This window comes from Phacochoerus africanus, chromosome 5, assembly GCF_016906955.1.
Source record: "Phacochoerus africanus isolate WHEZ1 chromosome 5, ROS_Pafr_v1, whole genome shotgun sequence".
Classification (NCBI taxonomy): domain Eukaryota; kingdom Metazoa; phylum Chordata; class Mammalia; order Artiodactyla; family Suidae; genus Phacochoerus; species Phacochoerus africanus.
This window is the reverse complement of record NC_062548.1, coordinates 9,607,507-9,635,448: the sequence shown is the minus strand read 5'-3', so window position 1 is coordinate 9,635,448 and position 27,942 is coordinate 9,607,507. Positions and strand designations below refer to the sequence as shown.

At 56.7% G+C, this 27,942-nt stretch overlaps 2 protein-coding genes across 2 annotated transcripts in view; one reads left to right on the top strand and one right to left on the bottom strand.

Annotated features, from left to right (window-relative positions):
* The first annotated feature begins 6 nt into the window (after window positions 1–6).
* Window positions 7–17,986, top strand: EPHB4 (EPH receptor B4). The gene is made up of 17 exons (XM_047779725.1): window positions 7–507; window positions 3,314–3,384; window positions 3,619–3,906; window positions 4,616–5,012; window positions 6,607–6,762; window positions 6,945–7,277; window positions 7,783–7,907; window positions 8,277–8,442; window positions 9,922–10,024; window positions 10,213–10,277; window positions 10,395–10,508; window positions 10,603–10,850; window positions 14,310–14,525; window positions 14,844–14,993; window positions 15,397–15,590; window positions 15,788–15,943; window positions 17,079–17,986. Exons 1-17 carry the CDS (start codon window positions 456–458, stop codon window positions 17,206–17,208), a joined length of 2,964 nt encoding a protein of 987 aa, XP_047635681.1. The 5' UTR covers window positions 7–455; the 3' UTR covers window positions 17,209–17,986.
* Window positions 17,874–27,942, bottom strand: part of ZAN (zonadhesin) — a 32,022-nt gene continuing 21,953 nt past the window's right edge. The window contains exons 29-41 of the mRNA XM_047779724.1: window positions 26,113–26,324; window positions 25,492–25,633; window positions 24,902–25,149; window positions 24,341–24,470; window positions 24,012–24,183; window positions 23,549–23,722; window positions 23,181–23,320; window positions 22,637–22,836; window positions 22,393–22,531; window positions 21,776–21,916; window positions 20,547–20,652; window positions 20,403–20,455; window positions 17,874–20,318 (exon numbers count right to left, since the gene is read on the bottom strand). Coding sequence (XP_047635680.1) covers window positions 20,284–20,318; window positions 20,403–20,455; window positions 20,547–20,652; window positions 21,776–21,916; window positions 22,393–22,531; window positions 22,637–22,836; window positions 23,181–23,320; window positions 23,549–23,722; window positions 24,012–24,183; window positions 24,341–24,470; window positions 24,902–25,149; window positions 25,492–25,633; window positions 26,113–26,324 — 1,892 coding nt within the window. The 3' untranslated portion in view covers window positions 17,874–20,283. The remainder of the gene's footprint in view (window positions 20,319–20,402; window positions 20,456–20,546; window positions 20,653–21,775; window positions 21,917–22,392; window positions 22,532–22,636; window positions 22,837–23,180; window positions 23,321–23,548; window positions 23,723–24,011; window positions 24,184–24,340; window positions 24,471–24,901; window positions 25,150–25,491; window positions 25,634–26,112; window positions 26,325–27,942) is intronic.

The following is a 27,942-nucleotide window of genomic DNA, read 5'->3' as shown; positions in this document are numbered from 1 at the left end:
GCCCCGCGCTGCAGTCTCCCTCCCTCCCGCTCCCGGGCCTGCCCCGACTCCCACCCTCCCAGCCGGCGCGGAGCGTACTCAGCCCGGTCGCGCGAGCAGCGCCACTCCAGGGAGTGGGGGGAGACCGCGAACGGCCAGCCCACCCCTAGCCAGCCAGGGCGGGACCCCGAAGCCCCGGGGGGACCTCGACTCCAGCCACGTCTCGCTCTGCTCTCGCCCGACGCAGCCGCTGCCAGGACGCCCCCAGCCCACCGGTCTGCGCGCGCGGCGGGGACGCAGGGCCACACCTGGGCGCCAACACCCGGTGCCCGGTGCGGCCGCATGGGCCCGCGCTGAGGGCCCCGACCGAGTCCCGCGCGGGTAGTCGGCGTCCACCCGCTCAGGGAGGGGTTCAGACCTGGGGGGGCTAGCGCCCCCCAAACTCGGATCGGATCCAACTGGAGAGAGGCGGCGCCATGGAGCTCCGGGCTCTGCTTTGCTGGGCTTCGCTTGCAGCCGCTTTAGAAGGTGAGTTTTCCTGGGGGCGCCCCGCCACTTCTGGGGTCCCCGAAGATAGGCCTCGGAGTGGAGGGGCCGACCTCTGTCTTCCCCTAACCCGACACCCCAACCCTGAACACTCCGGACCAATAGTGCTGGCTCGGGAGGGGGGCGGGGAGGAGGCGGCCCAGCGGGGAGTGGAGTTTTCTTTTGTTTGGGAAAGCGATGGAGTCGAGCTCCATCCCGGGACGCGGACCTGCCCCGGTCCCGGCTCCTCAAACTCTTACTCCGGCCTCCAAACACCCTGCCAACCTTTCCTTTTCTCCGTACAACAATCTTCAAAACTCTTTGCAAAATTTCTGTCCCTCTTCCCACCTCCGCCAAACATGAGGAAACGTTCCTGGAGGCACCACGGCAGACAAGGCAGAACTTTGTGCTCGGCCGGAAAGCTACCGCGGCCCCCATTCCTCAGCCTTCACACCTTGATCCTACACTTCCACACACCTCGGGCCGGACGGCCCCCTTCTGCACTCACTCCAAACCTGCGAATCCCTCCCAAAGCCACAGCCCCTGCTGCAGGAAGGCCCCCTCCCTGGTTTCTCCAGGCTGCACCCCAGCCCTTTAAATGCTGTCTGGACCCCAGCCCTGTTCCAGACCCACCAGAGTCCTTTCCTCTAACCCTATTGGCTGGTAAAAACTGACCTACACGACCCTCTTGTCACCAGAACTCAGCCTAACTATCACCTCCTAGTCTCTTTACATTTCTATTTTTTCTGCATTTCCCCGCCCCCCCCCACATGTTACTTTATTCATGAGTCTTTGCCCTCCCCTCAACCCCTAGAAGGGGAGCCGAGAGCCCCATAAACCCTCCTCCCATAGCCCTAATCTCCTTTCAGTGAGCTGCCTCCTTCCCCTCCTTCACTGCCTGGAATCAAAGGGGTCTCTGGGGAGTGGGCCATGGGGCGGGGGCTTCTGAGGAGGAGGAATGAAAAGCAATTAGGAACCCCTCTCCCCCAGGCTGGGCAGCGCTGCTCTGGGCTGGGGATCAAAGGCTGGGTGTGAGGGGAGAGGGGAGACTTGCTGGGCTCAGAGAAAGAAGTGGAAAGAACTGTGGGAGAGAGAGGAGGAGGGAAGGTAAAGCGGGAAGCGAACTGGCCAGGATGATGGGTAGTGAGAGAGAGAAAGATGCAAAGAGGATCAGGGAGTCACTTTTAATTCCTATTCCCCAAGTGCTTTCCGAGCCCGAGGCCCGTGCTAAGCGCTTTATGTTTTCAAGGTTCCAACAACCCTCTGGGTGGGAGGTATTGTTGCTCCCATTTTACAGATGAGAAGACTGAGACTTTCAAGAGTTCAGTCATTTATCCACGGCTCTGTGCCCCAGTGAAAGTGACAGATGGGAGACAGAAAACAGAGGAGAGTGACAGTCAGAAAGAGGAATGGAGATGGGCAGAGAGTGAGGTAGAGAGAGAGATGTGAGGCCAGAGAAGTGACAGGTCAAAGAGCTGGAGGCAGGCAAGACAGAGAGGATGAGAGAAAGTGAGCGGCCCGGAGCGCCCAGGACAGCCTGAAACAGAGACAGTGTGTAAATTGGAGACAGGAAAACACTATCCAGTCTGGAACAATGGAGGGTGGAGACGGCAGCCTCTATCCACCCCCTTCCCAGAACCCCAGCATCCTGTCCCCAGCGTGCTGGGCTGTCCCCTGCCACCCATGTGGGCAGAGGCCTCACCTCTGGCTGGCCGGGGTCCTCTTGACCCCTGCCCTCAGGGGACTTCACCTGGTCCCTGGGAGGAGGCTGCCCCACCCAGTTGCCTTCCTTTCTTTCCTGCAGCCCCTGCGGGGGAGGAGGGAACAGGTCCCAGGTGTGCCGCTGGCTGCCCTGGGGACCCCTGTCTCTGCTCCTTCCAGCACACGTCTGCAGCCCCCCCACATCGTCCTGGCCTCCGGGGGGATTCCCATACCCTCCCTCTACCCTCCTCTGCCGGGGGGCTGTGCAGTTTCTCCTAATCCCCCCCTTCCGAAGGAGCCCCGCCCCTCCCCCCGACAGCCCTCCCCCGACGCCTGAGCCAAGCCAGGTGTGCTCACCCCCCTCCGTACACACACCCCCCCCTAAAATCTCCTCCCCTTTTTCTTCCCGTAACCAAATCCAGATGTGAGGCCTCTGCAGGCGGGGGGCCAAGGGTGGGAACCCCAGCGTCCTGGCCTCCAGCACTTCCTCCTCTGAGGGCAGTTAGCTGGTGGAGAGGGGGAGGGAGTCAGGGCTGGGCTTCCAGAGCTCTGTACCACGCGGGAGGAGCTGAAGGGCTGGAGCGTTGGGTCCGAAGGTGGGGTGGCGATTGGGAAGAGGAGTAGATTGGATTGGGAGACAGCAATTTCGGATTTGGGGAAGGGACGGCAGAGGCTGAGGCAGGCCCTAGTGGGAGGGGTGTCCCATGCCAGCTGTCAGGGTCAGGTCTTTAGTTCAGCCCTTCCTGAGGTGTTGGCCTTTTTTCCCCCCTTTCGGCATTTCTGTCTCCCCTTCTCCTCCAGGGCATTGAGGTTTACAGAGGCCTAGATCGGGGAGTCCTGAGGGTCAGCTCTGTGCTTGCCAGCTGTTAGGGGCGGGGCTGGCACTCAGAAAAGAGGCTAGAGATCTGGGGGAGGAGGGGGCAGAAAGCAGAGCTGGCTCCCCTCCTCCGCCTGTCTGTCTGTCTGAGTCTTCCAGACTGCTCCAGTGGGGCCGAGTTCAGGGGACCCACCTGTCTCAGCTCCCAGGCATCTGGTCTTTTTGGTGTCTCCCTGCCTGTGCTGACCAACTGTCTGTCTGTCTCTCTGTCTGTCTGTCTCTCTGTCTTAGAGACCCTATTGAACACAAAATTGGAAACTGCCGATTTGAAGTGGGTGACATTTCCTCAGGTGGAGGGGCAGGTAAGATCCAGGGCCTGGGGGGGAAACTAAGGGAGGGGGCCCTCTGTGCTCCTGCTTTCCAGCAACCGCCCCCCCCCCACAATGCCCGCCCATCGCAGAAGCTGGGGCAGGTGTCCTCTGAGTCCTTGCTTTCCAGGGGTCCCCCCGCCCCTCCCTGCTTTATGGCAAACACCCTCGCACTGACCTTCGCCCACCGGCTCAGCAGTCACCGGGCTGATGCCCTTCTCCCCACAGTGGGAGGAGCTGAGTGGCCTGGATGAGGAGCAGCACAGCGTTCGGACCTACGAGGTGTGTGACGTGCAGCGGGCCCCAGGCCAGGCACACTGGCTGCGCACCGGCTGGGTGCCCCGGCGAGGGGCCGTCCACGTGTATGCCACGCTGCGCTTCACCATGCTGGAGTGCCTCTCCCTGCCGCGGGCTGGCCGCTCCTGCAAGGAGACCTTCACCGTCTTCTACTTTGAGAGTGACGCAGACACGGCCACGGCCCACACTCCAGCCTGGATGGAGAACCCCTACATCAAGGTACCCAGGCGCCCCAGGGCTGGGTGGAGCGTCAGGGCGGGGCCCCGGGCAGGCCTGTGGTCTAGAAGCAGCGGGACCTGGAAGCAGGAGGCCCAGGTCTGAGGAGGGACGAGCATGGTCTGCTGGGTGGTAAGGCTGTTCTCCTCCACTGCGTGGGCCCCCCTCCACGTCCCAGTTCTCCCAGCGCGCCTCGCTCGCCCCTTCATGGCCCCTGGTCTGGTCTTTGCGCCAGCTGACGCCTCGCCCTGGAATGCCTTCTTTCCACCTCTCCCACCCAGCTCCTACTTGTCTTGTAAGTTCCAGGGCTGAGGTCCCCCCCGGGGACACCTTTGCAGGTGCACCCTGCTCAAGGGTCCTGCCCGCCACAGCGCTCTTCAGATATTTAACTTAACGGTGTGTCCTTCGTTCTGTTTCCTGGGCACAGAGTCCAGGGCCTGCCATAGAGTAGGTGTTGATATGTGTCTGTAGGTTGGGTGAATGCACGGAGAGGGGGTGCAGGACAGAAGCCGGACACATCGTAGGAGCCCGGCGAGTGTTAATGGACCATGTTGGGGCCTGCAGGAAAGAAAGTGCATATTGGGAAAGGTGGAGAGAAAGTTCTCAAACAGGAGCCAGGCAGGTCAGGGAGAGGGTGAGCTGGGAAGACAGCCCAGCGGGGTTCTTGGGGAGTGGAGGACAGCAGCCGTGAGTCTCTTGTCTGACCTGGCAGGTGGACACAGTGGCTGCGGAGCACCTGACCCGGAAGCGTCCCGGGGCCGAGGCCACCGGCAAGGTCAACGTCAAGACGCTGCGTCTGGGCCCACTCACCAAGGCCGGTTTCTACCTGGCCTTCCAGGACCAGGGTGCCTGCATGGCCCTGCTGTCCCTGCACCTCTTCTACAAGAAGTGCGCCCAGCTGACCGTGAACCTGACCCACTTCCCGGAGACGGTGCCTCGTGAGCTTGTGGTGCCTGTGGCAGGGAGCTGCGTGGCCGATGCCATGCCTGGCTCTGGCCCCAGCCCCAGCCTCTACTGCCGGGAGGATGGCCAGTGGGCCGAGCAGCCAGTCACGGGCTGCAGCTGTGCTCCAGGGTTCGAGGCTGCCGAGGGGAATACCAGGTGCCGAGGTGAGGGCTGATCCACTTTTTCAGTTTCCGTTTGGAACATTCGTTGCTCTCCTGGGTGCTCACACTCTGGAGGGTGTGTTTTCAGGGCCCCCAGCACACAGCACAGTTCTGAGCTCTCCCTCACTTCCACCCTCCTCCTCCTCCTAACGAGGGCCCAGTTCCTTTCTGGCCATGAGAGGTTGTCCTGGGATGCAGGCCTGTCCTCAGGGCTGGGGGACCTTGTTGGACTTAGAGAACATAGTCATCATGGTGTCCTTTAATTTACTGATACTGAAATCTCACCTAGCTTTTTCTCCAGAGCAGGGATTCTTTTTTTTTTTTTTGGTCTTTTTGCCTTTTCTAGGGCCTCTCCTGTGGCATATGGAGGTTCCCGGGCTAGGGGTTGAAATGCAGCTGTAGCCGCCGGCCTACCACAGCCTACCGAGCCATATCTGCGACCTACACCACAGCTCATGGCAACGCCAGATCCTTAACCCACTGAGCAAGGCCAGGGATCGAACCCGCAACCTCATGGTTCCTAGTCGGATTCGTTAACCACTGAGCCACAACGGGAACTCCCAGAGCAGGGATTCTTAACCTGGGTTTTGTAGGTAGAATATAGGAGATCTGTGAACTTTGGTGGAGGGAAGGAAAATGGCTTTTTCTTCTCATTCAGGCTCACCTGAAATCAGCCACTCCTTTTACGGACTGTCAGCCACAGCCCAGCAGTGGGAGCGGGAGCGGGTCCTGAGACTTGGGCTCCATTCAAATCCTGGGTGTTTTCACAGCCTGTTAGAGATGATGCAAGAATGTCAAAATGCTGCGTTGGCTCATCGTGATTTCAGTGTTTCATTGGCCGTTAGCCCTACTGCTGTATCTTGTTAATAGAGAAACACGCACATTGCTCTGCTGCGAACTTTTCTTCCTGTTTTGATCGTTGTATTTTCACTTCTTTGGTTTTCTTGGTAATCTGAAAAAACAGATTACGGTGTGCAATTTAAGTTCACGGTTCTGAGTGGAGGTCTGGGTTTCACCATGCTGCCTTGGGGGCAGGGGTACATGTCAGGGTTCAGATCCCTGCTCTGGAAGAAGGTCCTCCCTTTTAGAGGCCAGGTTTCTGAGCTCCTCCTCCCTTCTCCCCCTTTGCACTTTGTGCAACTTTTTTTTCTTGGCAGCACCCATGGCATGCAGAAGTTCCAGGGCCAGGGATCAAACCCATGCCACAGCTGTAACCAGAGCCATAGCAGTGACAATGCCAGATTTTTTTTTTTTTTTTTAAAGGGCTGCACCCAAAGCATATGGAAGTTCCCAGGCTAGGGGTCGAATCGGTGCTACAGCTGCCAGCTACAGCCACAGCAACATGGGATCTGAGCCACGTCTGTGACTTACACCACAGCTGACGGCAACACCAGATCCTTACTTTACTGAGCGAGGCCAGGGATCGAACCGATGTCCTTATGGATACTAGTCGGGTTCGTTGCTGCTGAGCCACCACAGAAACTCCCAATGTCAGATCCGTAAGCTGCTGAGCCACAGGGAACTCCCCATGCAACTTTAATAGCTGCTGCTGAACGTCTTTAATGTGAGTTTCTGATGGACACTTTCTCTCTTTCAGCCTGTGGTCAGGGCACCTTCAAGTCTCAGTCCGGAGAGGGGTCCTGCCAGACATGCCCAGCCAACAGCCAATCCAACACCATCGGCTCATCTGTCTGCCAGTGCCGCATTGGCTATTTCCGGGCCCGCACGGACTCCCGGGGTGCACCCTGTACCAGTAAGTGGCCAGTGTTCCCTGGGGTGGGACCCACCCTAGCACCATCCTCCACGCCTTCTTCCTCTTGACCCTGGCCTGGTGCCCGGCCAAGACAATGGCAGTGTGGCTGGCTGGCTGTCTGTCCCACTGCCCATCTCCTGCCCATCTGCTCAGCCTCTGCCTGATGCCCTGGTCTCTCACAGCCCCACCATCCGCTCCGAGAAGTGTGGTACCCCGCCTGAACGGCTCCTCCCTGCGCCTGGAGTGGAGCGCCCCCCTCGAGTCGGGCGGCAGAGAGGACCTCACCTACGCTCTCCGCTGCCGAGAGTGCCGGCCTGGGGGTTCCTGCATGCCCTGTGGGGGAGACCTGACCTTCGACCCTGGCCCCCGGGACCTGGTGGAGCCCTGGGTGGCAATTCGTGGGCTGCGTCCTGACTTCACCTACACCTTCGAGGTCACTGCCTTGAACGGGGTGTCCTCCTTAGCCAGCGGGCCAGTCCCATTTGAGGCTGTGAATGTCACCACCGACCGAGAGGGTAAGACTGGGGGCTGGGAGCTGCCTGTGCTTGGTTGGGAGAGATGCTGGTGGGAAAGGCCAGCAAGGGATGTGGACAGTCTAAAGGCCTGAAAGGAAAAAGGCAGCAGCTGGGAGTGGGGACCCTAGGCATTACAGCGGCTCAAGGCCTTTGGGACGAGAGGCAGAAAGAGAGTTTAAAAGATGCAGGAGTTCCTGCTATGGCACAGTGGGATTGGTGGCATCTTGGGAGTGCTGGGATGCAGCTGTGGCTTAGGTCACACCTGTGGCTTGGATCTGATCCTTGGCCTGGGAACTCCAAATGCTGCAGGGCGGTCACCAAATAAAACAACAACAACAAAGATGCAAAGGTGGACTGCAGAGTTGAGGACAGGGCAGGGAGAGCCAGAGGACATTCCCTTAACAGCTGGAAGACTGAGACAAGTGTGACCAGCAGAGGAAGAGCTGGGAAAAACGAGGGACAGACCTGCCACGCTCAAGGGCCCCACTGTGTCTGTCTTTTGCAGTGCCGCCCCCAGTGTCTGACATCAGGGTGACTCGGTCATCCCCCAGCAGCTTGAGCCTGGCATGGACTGTCCCTCGGGCACCCAGTGGGGCCGTGCTGGACTACGAGGTCAAGTACCATGAGAAGGTAAGACCAGGCCCTGCCCCGGGGTTAGGGGCTGGCAGTGGGACCCCCTCCAGGGTGGGACACATGAATTGCAGGCATCTGCCACATCCTAGCTATGTGTCCTTGTGTCAGTGGCCTCTCTCAGTTCAATATCCTCATTGTAACATACTTACGGTAGTGGAACCTACCCTATGGAATTGCTGTGAGGAGTAAATGATATGATTAATGTGAAACTATGGCACAGTGCATACACAAGTGAGCACAAAGGCCTCACCTGCCTCTCAACAGGACGGAGATGCTGGTGACAGAGGCTCAGGACACGGGGAGGTGGAAAGAGCAGTGGGATCTAGGGCCTCTGGCTTACGGTCGGACCCCTCTCCTCCCAAACAGGGCGCAGAGGGTCCTAGCAGCGTGCGGTTCCTCAAGACGTCGGAGAACCGGGCAGAGCTGCGGGGACTGAAGCGGGGAGCCAGCTACCTGGTCCAGGTGCGGGCGCGCTCTGAGGCTGGCTACGGGCCCTTCGGCCAGGAGCATCACAGCCAGACCCAGCTGGACGGTGAGCCTGGGGCGCTGGGCGTGGGGAGATTGGCTGTCCCACCCCAAGCGGGAGGCCTTGGCTCTGCCCTCAGGACACCCAGAGTCACCTCCCCATCCTTCGCTCTCAAGCACTAGGCATTTTGGCCTGGTGACAGGTTGTAGAAACCAAAACCAACAGCTGGGTGTGAAGACCAGCTCAGCGGCTTTCCAGCTATGTGACCTTTCGCAAAAACTTGACCCCCGAGTCCCAGCTCTGTCATCCAAAAAATGGAAATATGAGGCCTGTCTCACAGGGCTCCAAGAATTAAATGAGGTGACACCTTCTTAGTTTTCATATGCCGGCCCAATGGTTTTCTAAACCTTTTACTTTTTTTTTAATGGTTTTATTGAGATGTGATTTATATACCATGATTCGCCCATTTAAAATGTATAATTCATTGGCTTTTAGTATATTCACAGAGTTGTGCAACCATCGCTACAAACTAGAACATTTCAGCAGCCCCCTCAAAAAAAAACACTTACAACCCTTCCGTCCGTCCCCCCGCCAGCCCCTGGCAAACTCTAATCTACTTTCTGTCTCTATAGATTTGCCTATTCTGGATGTTTCCTTTTATTTAAAAAACATTTTTTTTTTCCTTTTTGCTGCCTCACCTACAGCATATGGAGGTTCCCAGGCTAGGGGGCAGGTCGGAGCTGCAGCTGCTGGTTTATACCACAGCTGCAGCAATGCTGGATCCTTCACCCACTGAGTGAGGCCAGGGATCAAACCTGCATCCTCACAAACACGATGTCGGGTTCTTAACTTGCTGAGCCACAACAGGAACTTGTAGACATTTCATACAAATGCAGCCCTACAACACATAGTCTTTTGTGACTGGCTTCCTCCTTCACATGGCAGAATGTTTTCAGGGTTCATCAGGGTCTTAGGATGTATCAGGACTAAATTCCTTCTCCTGGCCAAAAAATACTCCATTGTATGGCTAGCACTTTTTTTTTTGTCTTTTTTCCTTTTTTCTAGGGCTGCTTCCCACAGCATATGGAGGTTCCCAGGCTAGGGGTCTGATCAGAGCTGTAGTCGCCGGCCTGTGCCAGAGCCACAGCAACGCAGGATCCGAGCCACGTCTACAACCTACACCACAGCTCCCAGCAACGCCGGATCCTTAACTTACTGAGCAAGGCCAGGGATTGAACCCGCAACCGTCATGGTTCCTAGTCGGATTCGTTCACCACCGTGCCACGACGGGAACTCCCGGCTAGCACACCTTTTATTTATCCTTTCATCCTTTGATGAGCATTTGGGTTGTTCCCACTTCTTGGCTATAAACCTTTTCATGTTTAGCCTTTGGACCCTTTCGTTCAAATGGGACTTTGTGTGGTCACCGGTGTTTATACCAGAATAAAATCAAGCCCCCTCTGGCAGTCGTAAGGCCGGGAACCTTCTTCCCTGACCCTGAGGGTCTCGACGGGTCCGTCCTGATGGCCGGTTTTTCTCCTCCAGAGCATGAGAGCTGGCGGGAGCAGCTGGCCCTGATTGCAGGCACCGCAGTCGTGGGTGTGGTGCTGGTGCTGGTGGTCATTGTCATTGCCGTTCTCTGTCTCAGGTGAGGCTCCGGGCACCTGGAGGCCCCTGTGAAGCCACCCCCCCCAACCCCCCAGCCTCCTGCTCCCGGGCAAGCCTCCCCTCCTCACTTGGAATCCTCTCAGGTCCCGCTCCTCTCTTCCCTCCCTGTCCCTCTGGGAACAGCGGGATGCGTGACTCCGTTTACCTTTTCTTTCCCATCGGCTACAGGAAGCAGAGCAACGGGAGAGAAGCTGAATATTCGGACAAACACGGACAGTATCTCATCGGGCACGGTGGGTAGGCCCGTCCTGAAGGAAGCGGGGCTGGGCCGAGGGCCGTGAGCCAAGACCCCGGGCATCTGAGCGCGCTGGGAGGTACCTCGCGGCTCACAGGCCCGCGTCATTCCTCAGGTACTAAGGTCTACATTGACCCCTTCACTTACGAAGACCCGAACGAGGCTGTGAGGGAATTTGCGAAAGAGATCGACGTCTCCTATGTCAAGATTGAAGAGGTGATTGGCGCAGGTTAGTGGAAAACGCCTGGATGCCCGGGCGGCGGGGAGGGGCCGGCAGCCCCGGCCCCGGGCGGAGGAGCGCTGACCCTCGGTCCTTCACTAAGGCGAGTTCGGGGAGGTGTGCCGGGGGCGCCTCAAGGCCCCCGGGAAGAAGGAGAGCTGCGTGGCCATCAAGACCCTGAAGGGCGGCTACACGGAGCGGCAGCGGCGGGAGTTCCTGAGTGAGGCCTCCATCATGGGCCAGTTTGAGCACCCCAACATCATCCGCCTGGAGGGCGTGGTCACCAACAGCGTGCCCGTCATGATCCTCACGGAGTTCATGGAGAACGGCGCCCTGGACTCCTTCCTGCGGGTGAGCGCCCCCTTTGCCCCGACCCCGGTGCCCCACAGCCACCCTGCACTCCCCCGGGGCAGCCCACGTTGCCCAGGGCCCAGGACAGGCGGGGCAGGGGTGGTCCCACGTCCCGGCCCCTCCGCCCTTCCTTCTCCCCCAGGGAAGGTTGGGTTCTGGGACTGGCCTCCCCGCGGAGCCAGCTGATCCCCGGGATATGGAGGGGGCTGTCCTTCATCCCCGTGACAAGTATTTACCGAGTGCGTCCTTGTGCGCCAGCCACTGTCCTCAGCCTCGGGAACAGGGCCGTGAACCTCTCTGCTCTGGGCGAGGGGCCGGTGTCATGGGGGAGACTGAAAATTAACAAGCACAAACGAGCTTTTGTAAAAAGTGCACAAAATTTCAGATGTGAACAAAAGTTAAAGCCATCATAGAGAGCACAGAAACGTGTTTGGAGATGAGGGGGAAGAGGGTACCTTTGCTACGTTAGCAAAATCTTAGGAAATTTTGTTCTTTTTAAAATTTTACTGTGCATCTTTTATATATATATTTTAAAAAAATAGCAAAATAACAGTGTGTTTAACCGAATTATAACAATTCCTTGGTATCACCTGGTGCCCATTTGATATGTACATTTTTCCTGTTGTCCCCCAAATGTCCCTTACTGCTGGTTTCTCCAAACTAGCATCCAGGTTGAGATCAAGTGGTACACTTGGTGGTTATTGTTTTGAGGCTCTTTTTTTTTGTCTTTTTAGGGCCTCACCCATGGCACATGGAGGTTCCCAGGCTAGGGGTCCAGTTGGAGCTACAGCTGCCGGCCTGCACCACAGCCACAGCAACGCCAGATCTGAGCCGCGTCTGCGATCTACACCACAGCTCACGGCAACACCGGATCCTTAACCCACTGAGCGAGTCCAGGGATCGAACCTGCAACCTCATGGTTCCTAGTTGGATTCGTTTCCGCTGCACCACGACAGGAACTCCTGTTTTGGAGGCTTTTTGTACATCCAAGACAGTCCCTTGTTGTGGTTCTGAAATGCCGAAGGGCTGGGCCATTTGTCCACTGAAATTTCCTCTTCTAGATTTGTCAGATTCTTCCTCGTGGGGTCATTTAGCTTGTTTCTCTGTGTTTCCTCGAAGAGATGCTATATTTTATATTGTGATAAATTCAAAGTCAAACATCTTTGGCCAGCCTACATCAGAGGGTGCTGTGTGTTCACAGGATACTGCATCAGGAGACACAGGCTGTACTGCAGAAATTGATGTGGCATTGTAAATCAGCTATACTTTGACAATAAAAAAAGAGGAGGTCCTGTTGTGGCTCAGCGGTTAGTGAACCCGATTAGTATCCATGAGGACTTGGGTTCAATCCCTGGCCTCGCTCAGCAGGTTAAGGATTCGGCGTTGCCGTGAGCTGTGGTGTAGGTCGCAGATGAGGCTCAGATCCTGCGTTGCTGTGGCTGTGGTGTAGGCTGGCAGCTGCAGCTCCGATTCGACCCCTAGCTTGGGAACCTCCACATGATGTGGGTGCAGCCCTAAAAAAGACAAAAAGACAATAAAATAATAATAAAAGAAGTTATGGCAAAATAAAATACTTAACAGATAAAGAGGTTTTTTTTTTTTTTTTTTTAAAAAGAGACAGAGGCTCCCTGGCTCCCACCACAAAGGATGCTGAGGCAGACCCTGGAATAGTGTCATGACAGCCTGACTCTCCCTTGTGGATATAGGAGTCTGTTCCATTGTCCAGCTGCAGGAAAGGGAAGGGAGTCTATTTTAGAAGAGATTTAAAAAAAAAAAAAAAAAAAAGGCCCAGCAGGGCTAAGGGTGCAGTGTTATCACTGCTGTGGCTTAGGTTGCTGCTGTGGCATAGTTTCAATCCCTGACCCGGAAACTTCTGCATGCCACGGGCACAGCCGAAAGGATGACATTTGGGAGTTCCCATCCTAGCTCAGTGATAACGAACTCAAACCCATGAGGACGCAGGTTCGATCCCTGGCCTCAATCAGTGGGTTAAGGATCTGGCGTTTCCATAAACTGTGGTGTAGATAAAAGATGCAGCTCAGATCTGGCGTGGCTGTGGCTGTGTAGGCCAGTAGCTGCAGCTCCAAGACCCCTAGCCTGGGAACTAATGTATGCCACAGTTGTGTCCTAAAAAGAAAGGAGATGACATTTGGCTAGATGAGAGAGCCAGCCAAGAGAAGATAAGGCATGGGGGGTTGAGGGTGCGGGCGGCAGAAAGTAGAAACTCAGAGTGGGCAGGATCCCAGCGTATTCGAGAAGCAGAAAGATTGGGGAAGCTGAACCAGGTCAGCAGAGAAGTGATGGTGGATCCTGTAGACAGTGGCTGGGCCTCAGTGGCCTTAGAAGTTTGGATTTGATTAGAAGTTGGAAGGATTTCAGCAGAGGAGTGAGAATATTTAAGGCGGTCCCTGTGACAGGTGCTGAGAGTAGGAGCAGAAGCCAGGAGAAAATGGTCCTCATTCATGCCCCGGGGGCTGTGGTGAGTGTGGAGAAGTGGCTGGATTGGGGATGTTTTGGAGGCAGGGCCACCAGAACTTACTGATGGATTGTAAGTCATGGGTGAGGGGGAGAGAGGAATCACGGAGACTCCAAGGTCTCCGCCCTGGAAGTGGTGTTTCCACGAACTGAAATGCAAGGCCTGGAGGGTGCAGGCTTGGAGGATGGATTCAGGATTCTGTTGCTGGCCTGCAGGGTTACCTTGGGTCCCCGGCATGCTAGCTGAACCCAGAGGATGGGCTTAGTTAACCGTCCATGCCTGGTTGGCTTACCGAGTGAGAGCAAGCTCTATAAGGTCAAGGTCAGGTGTCAGACCTTGGTTTTGGTGCTGTGATCACTGACCGACACCCGATTCCTCACTCTGCTCTTATATCCTACCTTCAGCTGGTCCAAGAGCGAGAGATTGCTGCTGGATCAGCACCAATGCTTGCATTTCCAACTGTAGAAAGGTGGCCTTAGAGCACACTTGTGACTGTCAGTGCGCTTTTGCTATCAAATAAAAAGAACATATATGGAGTTCCCTGGTGGCCTAGTGGGCTAAAGATCCAGCGCTGCCATTGCTGTGATGTGGGTTTGATCCCTGGCCTGGGAACTCCTGCATGCTGTGGGCACAGCCAAAATAAAGAACAGATTAAATCAAAGGCATTTGTTGACTATTTCCTGAATGTGAAGCACTGTAGTAGGTTAAATAGAAGAAAAATCTTAAAATGATCTCCTTATCATCTGATTAAGAGAGACCCATGCGTGTAGTTGACACAGCAGCAGCTACAAGCACTGTGTCACGATACTGTATGTCGTGGGAGCTGAGAGAACCGAGGGTCAAAGAGAGGAGGTTTACCTGGGATATTGGCAGGCCTGCCCTACAGGTGGGCGTGAGAAGGTCTGGACGCGACTAGCAGGCGGAAGGAAGGGGGGCCGCTGAGGGGAGCTGTCCTCACCACACCCCTCCTTGTCCTTCTCCAGCTGAACGACGGGCAGTTCACCGTCATCCAGCTCGTGGGCATGTTACGGGGCATCGCCTCGGGCATGCGGTACCTCGCGGAGATGAGCTACGTCCACCGAGACCTGGCCGCCCGCAACATCCTGGTCAATAGCAACCTGGTCTGCAAAGTTTCAGACTTTGGCCTCTCCCGATTCTTGGAGGAGAACTCATCTGATCCCACCTACACGAGCTCTCTGGTGAGGCTGGGGGATGGGCATGGGGACTGGGTTCTTAGGTCCAGGTGGGCAGGGTGGGCTGGAAAGGTGGGAGCCTGAGGGACTGACAGCCCTGACCCAGGACAGGATGCAGGAGCAGACCCTGGAGGTGGGGGTGAGGTGTGGTCGGCTTAAGGAACCTGGCTGCCGGGTGTCAAGGAAAAGCACAGAGTTGGGGAGCTGGGTGTTTGAGGCCTAGAAAGAAAGGAGGCCTGAGCGAGGAGGAAAGGCAGAGGTTGGGAGTGAGGGCCTGGGTCCTGTGGGTCTCACTCAGCTCCCCTTTTCCCCCTCCATCCTTAGGGAGGAAAGATTCCCATCCGATGGACAGCCCCCGAGGCCATTGCCTTCCGGAAGTTCACATCTGCCAGTGATGCCTGGAGCTACGGGATTGTGATGTGGGAGGTCATGTCCTTTGGGGAACGACCATACTGGGACATGAGCAATCAGGACGTAAGTGTCCCACGGTCTTACCAAGCTTTCCTGGAATGTCCTCTCACTTGGTGGCCGTGGGGGGTTCCCAGAGAGCTCAGTACTGCTTTGAGAAATGAGGGCGGCGCAAAGAAGAGCTGATCCCTGTATCCAAGAGTTTGACACCATGTGGAAACGGGGATGGCGGGCAGGGTTAGGAGGTCACATGGATCATGGCTCAAGAGCTTCGGGGACATTGAGCCACAGCCAGCCTTGGCCCTGGCCAGGAGGACAACCCCCCCCACCGCCCGAGATTTGCCATTCTGTGGGGGGGGGGGCTCTCACACCCATCCCAGCATCTATTAAGGTGCCATTTCCCTGGGATCCTTTGGCAGCCTCGTTTTCCCCAGATGTCCTCACCCAGTGTTTCTACCTGTCATTGCAGGTGATCAATGCCATCGAACAGGACTACCGGTTGCCCCCGCCCCCAGACTGCCCCACCTCCCTGCATCAGCTCATGCTGGACTGTTGGCAGAAAGATCGGAATGCCCGGCCCCGCTTCCCCCAGGTGGTCAGCGCCCTTGACAAGATGATCCGGAACCCTGCCAGCCTCAAAATTGTGGCCAGGGAGAATGGCGGGTGAGGACCTCAGAGAATGGGCCCCCTTTTCTGTACTCTGCTGTCCGAGAACCTCGCTCCCCACCCCTGCCCCCAGAAGGTTATGTCCCTTTGGTGGTACGTAGGATGGTCCCTGGCCACCTCTCCGAGGCTGGGCCCTCTGTCCCCACCCTGACACAGGCTGGTTCTCAGTGTGTCCTCCCCATGCCGATTGCCAGGGCCTCGCACCCGCTCCTGGATCAGCGGCAGCCTCACTACTCAGCTTTTGGCTCTGTGGGCGAATGGCTTCGAGCCATCAAGATGGGAAGATATGAAGAAAGTTTTGCAGCCGCTGGGTTTGGCTCCTTCGAGCTGGTCAGCCAGATCTCCACTGAGTAAGTTGTGGCAAGAGCTGGAGGTGGGATGGGGTGAAAGCTGAGCCACGTTAGAATGCCTGGGAACCAGAATCAGGCCCATGGGTTCAGCAGGGGCCTCTAAGGTCAACTCCTGGTGCCAACTCTGTTTTCTAGAGCCCCTCCCCACCCAAAGCAGAAACAGCTGCAGGGGCTGAGAGCCCCAGGTATCTTCCAGGCCAGCTGTGCCCGCCTCACCCCCTTGCACCATCTCAGACTTGGGCCATCGAGCTCCCGCCTCACAATCTGTATCTATCTTTGTGCATCTATCTACATTCCAAACCCTGCTCTCACATTAACAACGTGTCAACTCTGGATGCTTTCCCACCCATAAAAGGAGAAGGTTGGACTAGGTTTTGGAGATCCTTTCCAGCTTTCAACGTTAAATGGTTTTATGATTCCAACGCCTCCCAGATACTATTTTTCCCTAGTTGGCCTCTCTCTGGTTCTCCTTTCTGTCTTCCTATTTCTCCCCCAAGGACTCTTCTACCCTAGGTTTGATTAACAGAAAGAGAAGGAGTACAAATCAGACACAGAGGGTCCAGGAGGATCCAGGAGGCTCTCACCCTGGGGGGCCCCACGGGGTCTGGGCCCCTCCTCCCTGACTAGCTCCAGCCCCTTGACCCAGGGTCCCTGACCCGGGTTCTCGCCCTCCATGTCTCACCCCTTGTTCCCTTATCTGTTTCGCAGCTTCAGGATGGGGAATGTGGCAGTTGGTTTTTGTCCCTTTCCTCCCCTTTCTCTCCCCCACCCTGCTCTTCCTTTCTCTCTGGCCATTTTCTTTGGAATTCTCTTCTAAAGCAGTCTGTGCACTCCCTTCCCTCAATCTCATTTTATGGGCTTTTCTCTCCTTCTCATTCCTCCTCTTTCCTGATTCTCCACCTTTTCTTAATCCTTATCCAGACCATAGCCCCCCACCTCCAGCTTCTTGGCGGCTCTGGGTACCTAGCCCCACCCACTACTGCAGTTGCGCAGAAGGACTGTGGTTGGCTCCCAAAGCCTGTGGAAACTGCCTGGCAACTGCTGAGGTCCCCAGCAGCCATCCTGATTGGCTGAGGCGAGGATAGGCTTTCTGTAGGAGCCCCGTGGCCTCACCTAGCTATTCATTCATCTGCAGGGACCTTCTCCGCATCGGAGTCACTCTGGCAGGACACCAGAAGAAAATCCTGGCCAGTGTTCAGCACATGAAGTCCCAGGCCAAGCCTGGAGCCCCAGGCGGGTCGGGAGCACCAGCCCCCCAGTACTGACCTGTGCTTCCTCGCCTGCCCCACAGCTCTGGAGCGGCGGGAACCCCCACGTGGGGGACACTGTTCCCCTTCTTCCTGGGGCAGAGTCGGATAGGGACCCAAGAGGCCCCCATCCTCACGCCCCACTGGATTGCACTTTGAACCCATGGGGGCAGGGAGCTGGCAATTTGGAGAGACAGGATTTGGGAATTCTGTCCCACCAGCGTGTAGAAATCACATGCCTCCTAGGCGAGGAACTCCAGACCAAGGGTGTGGGAGTCCTGCCCTCAGGACCGGGTGTGACCAGAGGAAAAGAAGGGCCCGGAATCGGCCAGCATGCCTGGGTGGCTGGGCACGATCCCCACAGCCTCCCCCTGATCCCCAACTAGGGCCCCCAGATACCCCTCCTCACCTTGAAAGGGCCATGGCCCTGCAGACCAAAGAGAAGGAGGGGACTAGTCTGTGAGCTCAGGAGCTCAGCTCTGCGGCCGGGCGGGAGGTGGGAAGGGACTTCACGACCCAGTGACAAAAACCATTGAACTGGGGTGTTCCAGCCTTGCTGCTGTCTCCACCGAACTCAGTTTTCCCCTGTAAATGCCCCTCCCCCATCGCTGCCTTCATATTGAAGGTGTTTTTTTTTTGAGTTTTTTTTGTTCTTGGTCTTATTTTTTTTTTCGTTTTTGTTTTGTTCTTCCACTGTCCTCGTCATAACTTTTTGTGTTAGAGGGGACCTGTTTCATTATCCCTCCTCTGCTCCAGTCGAAACAGGGACCCATCGTTGTGTCTGTTTCCAGAACAGTGCCTTGGTCACGCCACAACCCCCAGACTTTTCCTGGCCCCACCAAGTACCCCCGAGCTGTGTCCATGAGGGGATGTGGGGGGGGAAGTGGTGGTGGAAACAGAGACAGACACCGGTGCTTGGAGGGGTTCTTAAATTATATTTAAAACAATTGTTTTGTATAAATAAAAGAAAACGGGAAGTGTCCTGGCTCTGGGGGTGACTGGCAGGAGGAGGGTGGGTGTGGTATGGAGGAGCTTTTGAGCTAGGCTGAGAGGGGTTGGAGGTCTGGAGACAGGGCTGTGGGGGGGCTGGGTGCTTGGTTCCCAGCCCCAGGGTGTGTTTGAGGTGATGGGGTGGGGGCAGTGGGAGATGAGTCATTGGCAGCTGCTTCTAACGGCTCCAGCTGGCTCTGCCAAGAGCCCAGGGCACCTCCGGGGTGGGGCTGCCCTCCCTCCCCTGCCCTGGTTCACTTACCCTGGCAGGGTCTCCATGAGGTTGGAGAGACCTTGAGCTCAGGGCCCCGCCCTACAGCCCCCTGAAGGAGGTGAGGGGGGAATCTGCTGGGCTGGAGGTCTAGTCAGATGAGGGAGACAGATGTAGGCCAGATGTTGACAGCTGGGGTTGGTTAGAGGCAATGGGGGGGGCGGGGGGGCAGGGGCTGGCATGGAGGACTCGGACCCCCCACGTGTACTCATGTACACACACACACACACAGATGCTGGGCTGGGTCTGGAGGACAATTCCCCCTTTCAAGATGCTGCCCAGGCAGGTTCTCCCAGTCTCTTGGGAAGGGAGGGGAAACCACCTGAGAATCCTTCCCCAACTTCTCCCTCTGGAACAGGAAGTTGAGGATGTGGTCCATCCCCCTCGCAGTCTTTCTCACCATCTCTGGTTTCCTTCTTTGCTGCCAGCCTGCCCTCCTTCAAGGACACCTGCAGGGGCAGGTCTGGACCAGTTCCCTTTGTTGAGCTGCTGCAGCCTTGCCATTTCTGCATCTCAGTTGCCCCCTGCTGTTGGGCTGGGGTTGGTACAGGACCCCAAACCATAACTCCTGTCCCTCCCAGCTGAGGAGGAGGGGTCTGGGTCCTCCTCCTAATAGAAGGAGGTCTCCGAGGATGCAGGTCCAGGCCGCCTCCCTCCCCTGCCAATCAGACGTCAGGCTAGATGAGGTGACCTTAGCTGGGTAAGGGGAGGAACAGTTCAAGGGGACAGGGCACAGATGAAGGACAGAGGCAGAGGGTCAAAGCCCAGATGAGGGGGCTCAGTGGGGGCAGGCATGCCGTTGGGAGCCTCATGATGCCCACATTTAAGCATGGCCAGCCCAGCTCCAGAAGCCCCTGAGCCTTCCTGCCACACTCAGCCCCAGAGCATAAGCTGCTCCCCCAGCTAAAGGGCAGGGGGGCCCTGGCCAGGGGCACCCCTCTCGCCTTGGGGCCCTTTCCCCAACCACATTGGTTCTTGCTTTCCTACATGAAGGTGGCTGCTGAAGTCATCCTGGAGGGTAAGCAGAGGAAGGATTCCTTTCTATAACCAGGGTCCTGCCTGTTTTGGTGTCCCCTGTCCCCTGGGGTCCCACATCCTGGGCTGTGGGCCCCTCCCCCACACCCCCGCCGTTGGCAGCCTTCCTTTTCCTCTTAGAGCCCAAGCAGGGTGTCCCAGCCCCCGTCCCCCAAGCAAGGACCTGCCTGGTGGGAGGCACAAGGCACAGGGGTCAGGGTGGGAATGTTTGCACTCTGGCCTTTGGCAGAGGTGAGCTGGTCATTCCTAATAGGATGGAGCTCAAAACAACAAATTGGCCCTCAGGCCCCACCCTCAGTTACCATAGTAACCCCAAGGCCCTTTTGGTCACAGGCTGGTTCACCCTTTGGAAAAAGCCAGCTTCCCCATCCTTAGCCTCTGCCCAGCAATTCATCTTCTGGTGGGGAATATGAAACCTCTCCTCGGGATCACCTTTCACTGCCCCTTCTGGGAGGCTCCGCGGCCACGTCCTCCAAGACCTAGGATTCCTGAGGGGAAGTCTCCTGCGGTACCCTGAAGCCAGAGTCTCTCCTGCGGTACCCTGAAGCCAGAGGGCAGACGGCCTACCCTCACGTGGCCTCTAAGGGACAGACACCCCTCCCCGCCTCAGACCTCCGAGCCCCTCCCCCCGGCGGCCTGTGGCTCTCCCGCCCTGGGCGCCCCCACACCGGTCTCCGTCTTATTTCTCCCCCTAAGACCCACCTCACAGACAGACCCTTCCTCCACCAGAATCATGTGGAAATTCACATCTCAAAAATAAATAATTTTATCTCTCCCTTTGTGTGAACACCTCAAAGCTAAGCCACTTTGTAGGCCTGCTCTGGAGCACAATCTGAGGAGAAAGCGAGAAAACCTGGATTAGAGGCCGACTCACCTCCCGGTGGCCAAAGTCGTGGCCGCTGGGGCTGGCGCTCACCTGTGCCGGCCCGCTTGCCTCTGTTCTGGCTCTGCGTTCTCTCCCTAGAGGGCCTGGGGGACAGACAGCGCCAGAAGGTGGGCGCCCAACCCCAAGCCTGCTCCTCCGCCGGCCGGCCCTCCCCCTCCCCCTCCGGGACCTCACCTCCTCCTCCTCCTCCTTCTCTTCCTGGAAACTCTGGTCACGGCCGGCACCAGGAGCACCGTGGGCATCAGCATCCCCAAGAGGATGGCCACGCGGTTGGACGCCTCTGGGGTGTGGGGAACAGAAAGAGGGATGTGGGACAGGAAGGGGTGGGGGTGACACTCCCTTCCGGTCCTTGGCTGCCACCCTGGAGGGACGGCATCCCCTAAACCCCTGGGTGGCTGGCTCTCCCTCCAGGAAGCTGCTGCTCCAGGGCTTTCAAGACCTTGGTGCCAGCCTCCTGTTTCTGGACACATGACTCCCATAAGCCATTCAGGGAGACCTTCATCCAGCTGGTCCCCTAGAGCCCAGGGTGTTAGGTCTTCTCCAAGAGCAGCCCTGGAGTCATTTCCATCCATCACCTGCGAGCTTGTGGAAAATGCAGATCTCTGGGCCCCCTCCAGACCCACCAAATCCAAATCTCTTGGGGGTAAGTCCCAGGATGAACATGTATTATTATTATTATTTTTTGTCTTTTTTAGGCCCACACCCATGGGACATGGAGGTTCCCAGGCTAGGGGTCAAATCAAAACTAGCCGCCAGCCTACACCACAGCCACAGCCACAGCCACGCCAGATCCGAGCCCCATCTTCAAACTACACCACGGCTCACAGCAACACTGGATCCTTAACCCACTGAGCGAGGCCAGGGATCAAACCTGCGGCCTCACGGATCTCATCAGATTCATTTCCTCTGAGCCATGACGGGAACTCTGAAATGAACATGTTTAACAAGACACCCCTGTCCCACCCCAATCTTAGGCACAAGGATAAACTGGAGAACTGCTGGCCATGAGGCTCATGGGAATTATAGTTTGCGACAGCGAAAACCAACAAAAGGTACTGGAGAGGCTTAGAGGGACACAAGCGGGAACGAAAGCAGGGTGAGACATACAGATCATAAAAGTGGGGAGCTCAGGTTCAGAGACAAGATTCCAGAGTGTGTGGGTAGGAAATGGGCACGAGGACACCGCAATTCCATGAGAATCTTGGTTCTGCTAACCTTTAGTGATAATACATATATATGTGTGTGTTATATTTTATACAGGAACATATGATGTTAATATACTATTATGATCTAGAACAGATTTTATAGGTTAACATAAGGTATCATATACATGGAGTAATCCTGTGGCCATTGGTGGTGGGGAAAGGGCTGTGAAGATACAGGGCCTGGGATGGAGTTCTTGCCTGGCTTTTTGGGGGATGGTACACCCCGAGGCTCCGTGCAGAGGTCTCCCCCGTAACCAAGTTCACACTCACAGGTGAAGTGGGTTCCCTGCTCCCGACACCGCCCATCATTCTGACAGGGGTTCTGTAGACATGGGCTGTCTGCAAAGAGGGGGGGGTTTGGGAGGGGTTCTGAGAGGACACCCACAGGCAGGGAGAGGAGCCTGCGGGCTGGGGTGCCAGGGAAGAGAGCGGCAGCTGACAGAGGGACTGGCCTGGGGCCACTGGCTGGGCTTCCAATCCTGGCTCTACACTCACAAGCCCCGGGCTCAGGGGAAACTGCTTACCCTCTCTGGACCCTGAAGTGGGGAGGCTATGCTTCCCCCAGGTGCTGGGGAAGGGCTAAAGGGGTTCCTGGGAAGCTAATGCTGGGAAAGAGCCCAGCACAGTGCCCTGCAGAGAGCAGAGGCTCAGAGAAGGCAGGGCCTGTGCCTCTGATGAAATGGTGTAAACTTCCTGACATCGATGACGTGGAGTTCCAGGCACAGCAGTGGGAGGGACTGTCCTTGGTCCAGGGTACGCCCCCCGCTCCCCAGGGTCTGAGGGCAGTCTGAAGCCCAGGGGTAGTCCAGGCTCACCTCGGAAGCAGCCACGAGTGAGGTTCCCCAGGGTGCAGATCTCCCCAGGGCGGCAGCTGAGGGGCTCACACAGCAGGACCCCTGAGCTGGCACAGGTGCAGCGCTGAGAGCAGTTCTCGGTCACGAAGCTGTCACCCTGCTGGAGAGGGAGAAGGGCCGGGAGGCGGGGTCCGGTTCACCTCCCTAGTCTGACTCTCCTTTTGCGCCTCTGCTCCCCCAGGGCCTCCCCGCTCCCAGCCCGGACCTGGTAGTAGATGCCGTTGTTGGTGCAGCCACAGTGGGCCATGGGAAGGCTCTGGGCACCACTGTAGATGTAGCCGGGGAGGCTGGCACAGCCCTCCACACACGGGCCGTCGCAGGCCCGGGGGACTGCCAGGGTGGCACAGGAGGCTGGGCAGGGTGTCATACAGCTCTGATAGACCGTGTTGGCCGGACATGGCAAGGCTGAAGGCACAGAGTCACAGTCAGAAGGTGGCTGCACTGGAGCTGGCCCCACAGGTATGGGTCACCTGACAGAGTACAGAGCTTGGGAGAGGCAGGGAAGGCAGAACAGTGGGCCACTTTGCGTGTCCTTTCATCTGTGACATTAATGCATGAAGAGAAGCAAAGATGGGCATCGGCAAGAAGGAGCGAGACAGAGTGACGGGTGGGCAGGGAAGGGCTTCGGCCAGGAGGACAAGGGGAGAGTTTAGGGCTGGGGAAACCAAGACAGGATGCCAGCATGGGGGCCGTGGTGGGAGTTCAGAGATGAGCTCAGGCCCAGCTGCTGGGGAAGGTCAGGGCCTCACCGCAGTGAGTGTGGTCCCGCCAGCCGGCCAGGGTGGCGCCCGACTCCTGGCAGATGATGGCGTACCCGCTGAGGACCTGGCAACGCAACTCCTCCTGCTCTTTGGGGCCCGGGGCAGCACAGAGATCAAACACACAGTGCCTGGGGGGATGACAGGGACCATGGGGGCTGTCAAAGACGGGGAGGCAAGGAGACCCAGCCTTGCAGAAGAGGCCCTGCAAGCCCCAGCAGGCAGCGCACATGCGTGCGTGCATATGTGTGTCACAAGGTACCGAGCTCAGAGAATTACGCCCAACAGAGAGCCCATCAGAGAACAGGCTGCAGGACCTAGAGAAAGGCCATTCCCCGTGTCCTGCGTCTTCAACTTACTCCTGGAAGGGCTCTGGGGCCACAATCTGGTGACAGGCAGCAAAGGGGCCCTGAGGGTCCACCAGCACCCCACACGCGTGGGTGTGGTTGACAAGCTCCAGCTGCTCTGGGCTGCATTCTGACACATTCTGAAAGCCTGACTCTTCGTTTTTCTCTTCCTCCTCTCGAATGGCCCTGGGGCAGAGACAGTGAAGGGCCAGGTGAGGCCCACGAGGGCTGCGAATTTAGGAAGAACCGGGGAGGGGACGAAGCGGGAGGGCGTGGGCACAGACCAGGACCCACAGGGAGATGCCACATAGTCAGTGGCAGAGGAGAGAAGTGATGTGACTAGAAGAATCTAGGCCAGTGCAGGCCCTGGACCTCGGGGCTCCTCCTCTGCTGAGGACGTGGGGGTGAGAGGGGTGTGGACAGAGGCTGGGCTGCCACTCATCCCTCCCCCTGCGCAGAGCCCCAGTCCTCTCACCTTGAGAAGCGGGGGTGGCCTTCCTTGGCCTTTACCTCCCAGCTGTTGCCAAAGACAAGGAGGTTCTGGGTGAAGGAGCCATCAGGCAGCATGAAGTCATTCCTCTTGTTCTTGTCATAGTTGCCGCACAGGCCTCGCACGAGCCCCAGGTAGGTGCTGGGCATGGCGATCACTGCAGAGGGCAGGGGCGTCCTTGAGTGAGACTCTCGGCCCCTCCCAGGCCCTCCCCTGGAGCTCGGGGCCCCACTCGCAGGCAGGGGTCTCAAACGCGCTCGGCCTAAGATGTGGTCTTCCCTCCCCTCTGCCCTCCGGTCCACATTCTCAGGGACCTGCATTGTTTCTTCCATTGAAGCTGACGACCAGCTCAAAGTCTGTGACCAGATACAGGCGATGGCCTCGCAGAGTGACCTGCAGGTACTCGTTGGGCTTGTAGGGGATGGACACCTTCTGACCGTTGACCTGGAGGAGGCAGATGGCAGCGGCCGGGAGGCCTGGATCCACCCCTACCCCCGTGGCCCGCACCTCTCTGCACCTCTCCCGCTGCCGCTGTTCTGGGATGAGATTCCCCAGGAAGCTTCATTGTCCCCAGAGGCAAAGGCCTCCCTCCCTGAGTTCTGCTCCTGTTGCTGCCCCAGCCCCTTCCTTGCAAGAAAACTGGCAGGTGGGGGCCCCTGGAGCTTCTTCAGCCTTCCCACTGCTTGATCTCCCCCTGCCCCCACCGCCCTCCTCTGCGCCCCACAAGGAGGCGAGGGTGGTGCCAATTCTGACTTGTACAACCTGGCAGCCCCTGCCGGGAACATCCCAGGGAGCGCGGAGACCCGGCTTCACCTGCTCCAGGTGGCCTCCCACCACCCGGCCTGCCTCCTCACCTGGGCCGGCCCGGCTCTTACCACAAGCTCCAGTTCGGCCTGGAGCTGGACTGTGTAGCCGTAGACCATGACGATGATCTCTTGCAGGAAGACCGGGGTTAAGGATGGATACACCTTGTTGCGTCCCTCCACCACCAGGGGCTCCACCCCATCGGGGAGCACGTCCAAGGTCTTGACCAGGGTGTAGGTCATGCGGCCCTGGAAGCGGTAGCTGAGGCCATCAAATGTGCGGTAATGGGGGTCCCCGAAAACTGAGCATAGATTGGAGCCTGCCGAGAAGGGTCAACGCTGAGAAGGCAGCCTGCCTGATGTCAGAGTCCCGGCCGGAGGCCCTCACACGCCTGCTGCCTTCTGTCATCTTCCCTCTCCGCCCTGGGCCCCCGGTGGACTTCATCTTCCACTTTCCTCCTCTCCCAAGAGGATCTCCTGCTCTGGTTCCCTGTTTTTGCCCTTCAGGTAGTGGATCCCAGAGAGGATCACGCAGGCGACAGGGGAGCTGGTAAGAGCGCGAGAGCCCAGGCCCACCCCGCCTGCGCTGGCCCCTCCCCCTCCAGAGCACCCAGCCGCTGCGGGGGGGCCCCTCTGGCTCCACCTCCCAAGGGCCTCCTTACTGTTGGGTTGGCAGAAGTCCTTGCCGTCTTCGTTGGGCTCACACTGGGAGCCGGAGGGGCAGGTGAAGGGCCTGCACTCAATGGCTCCCGCTGTGCAGACACACTTCTGGGAGCAGCCGCTGGAGAGCCGGAACCTACCCACCTGCACGAAGGAGGAGGGGTGAAGAAGGAAGGGCAGCTCTCTTCCCTCTACCACTCCAGCCTAAGCCCATGGTCTGACGGCTTACTTGGCTCAGACCAGAGGCAGTCCCAGTGCCCTCTGTACCCTTAGGTCCCTATACCGCCCACTAAGGCTATGGGCTCGGTGTCTCACACAGGCTGTTTGGGAGGTACTGCTGGACCCATCTTACAGATGAGGAAACTGAGGTCACAGAGGTTCGCTGACTCAAACCAAGCCACTCTAACGTGTTACATCCCTGTTGTCTGGAACCCTCCGTCCCCAAACCCAAACCACACACCCTCCCCAGGCCCGGCAGGTCATCACCCTGCTGTCACCAGCTTTCACACCCAGGGCCAGGCGTAGACACACAGGTGCCCTAGGCCAAGAGAGAGGTACAGGAAAGGAGAAAGCGCCATCCTGGAGGTGTACTGCCCCCACTCCCACTTCCTGTCCCCACTCACGGGAAGGAAGGTGCCCCTGGCGTCCCTGCAGCCGCACTGACTCCTGGCCACACACTGCTGCTCGCTGAGCACGTAGCCGGGCTCACAAATGCAGCCCTCCTCACAGGTGGAGGGAGCTCCGGCGCCTGTGCACTGGCCTTCGGGGTCCTGGCAGGAAGGGAGGCAGGAGGGGACGCAGGAGGTGTAGACGCTGTGGGCGGAGCAGTCCAGAGCTGGAGGAGGGAAGGGGAAACTTACTGAGTGTGGGCCGCGTATGGCTCCGAGGAAAGAAAAGGGCAGGAACGTTCTCTCAATTCAGGGTGGAAATGTGAGGTCAGCCAGCACTGCTGCAACCCTGTTGTGTCTGGTCAGTAAGCGTGGGACTGGCACGCGCGTGTATGTGTGTGTGTGTGTGTGTGTGTGTACAAGGCGTAACAGGAGCACAGGGCAGGGAGGTATTCACTCTGTCAGAGGAGCTTTTAAACAGAAGTAGTTGGAAACAAATGGAAACGTTCACAGGAAGAGTCCACAACATAGAGATGTCATTCCTCCCTCAGTTAATTTACACATTTGATTTGATCCCAATAAAATACACCAACAGGATTTTGTCTTTTTGTTTTGTTTTCGGTTTTTTTTGTGTATAGGTTGTTTGTTTGTTTGTTTGTTTTGCCTTTTCTAGGGCCACTCCCGCGGCATATGGAGGTTCCCAGGCTAGGGGTCTAATTGGAGCTGTAGCCACCGGCCTAGACCAGAGCCACAGCAACTCGGGATCTGAGCAACCTACACCATAGCTCACGGCAACACCGGATCCTTAACCCACAAGCAAGGCCAGGGATCCAACCTGCAACCTCATGGTTCCTAGTTGGATTCGTTAACCACTGAGTCATGACAGGAACTCCCTTTTTTTTTTTTTTTTTGCCACACTGAGGCATGCAGAAGTTCCCAGGCAGAAGTTCCCAGGCCAGGGATTGAACTCATGCAGTGACAACACTGGATCCTTGTCCAACACTGGGCAACACTAGGCCACCAGGGAACTCCTTGTTTTGATTTTTAATAGATCAAGATGACGTTAACACAGAGAGGAAAAATATAATAAACCAGAAAATCCAGGAAAAGTTTGAGACAAAATAAAAAATAAAGCAAAACTGGGAGGAAAAAAAAAAAAAAAACCACCAGTGGATAGTGAATGTCTTTATCAGAAATTTAAACACAATTTAAACTCTCAATGATCACAACATTGTGTTGCTAGTAAATGAAGATAAATGGAGCAGTGGAAGAGGAGAAAATGCCCAGAGAGAGTCCCAACTACTATGGAAATAATACTGGGAAAAAATAAATACAAAAGTTCATTCAGTTCTCACCCTATACACCATGGGATCAAACATTTAAATATGAAAAAAATGAAACCATACACATATTAGAGCAAAACGTGAGCATATTCTTTTTTAACCTCAGAGTCCAGAAGGCATTTGTAACTATGGCTCAAAAGGCAGAAGCCATGAAACAAAGACTATTATATTTGACTCCATAAATGTATATGTATTTCTGCATGGCAAAAAAAATCAAAGATGAAAAAAAAAAAAAAACTGGACAAATTTTTTGTAACTCTCGGCACTAATGAAGGGTCCTTCCCTGTAGCAGATAAAGGTCATTTATAAAATAGTTCAATAAAGACCAACACGCCAGTGGGGAAAATGGCGAATCAGTATGAATAGATCACGCAGAGGAGATCTAAAGGCTCCTAACATATGAAGAAGGCACAACCTCACTCACACTAGGAAAAATACAAATTAAGACTTTTTTTCTTTTTTTTGCTTCTTAGGGCCGCACCCATGGCATATGGAAGTTTCC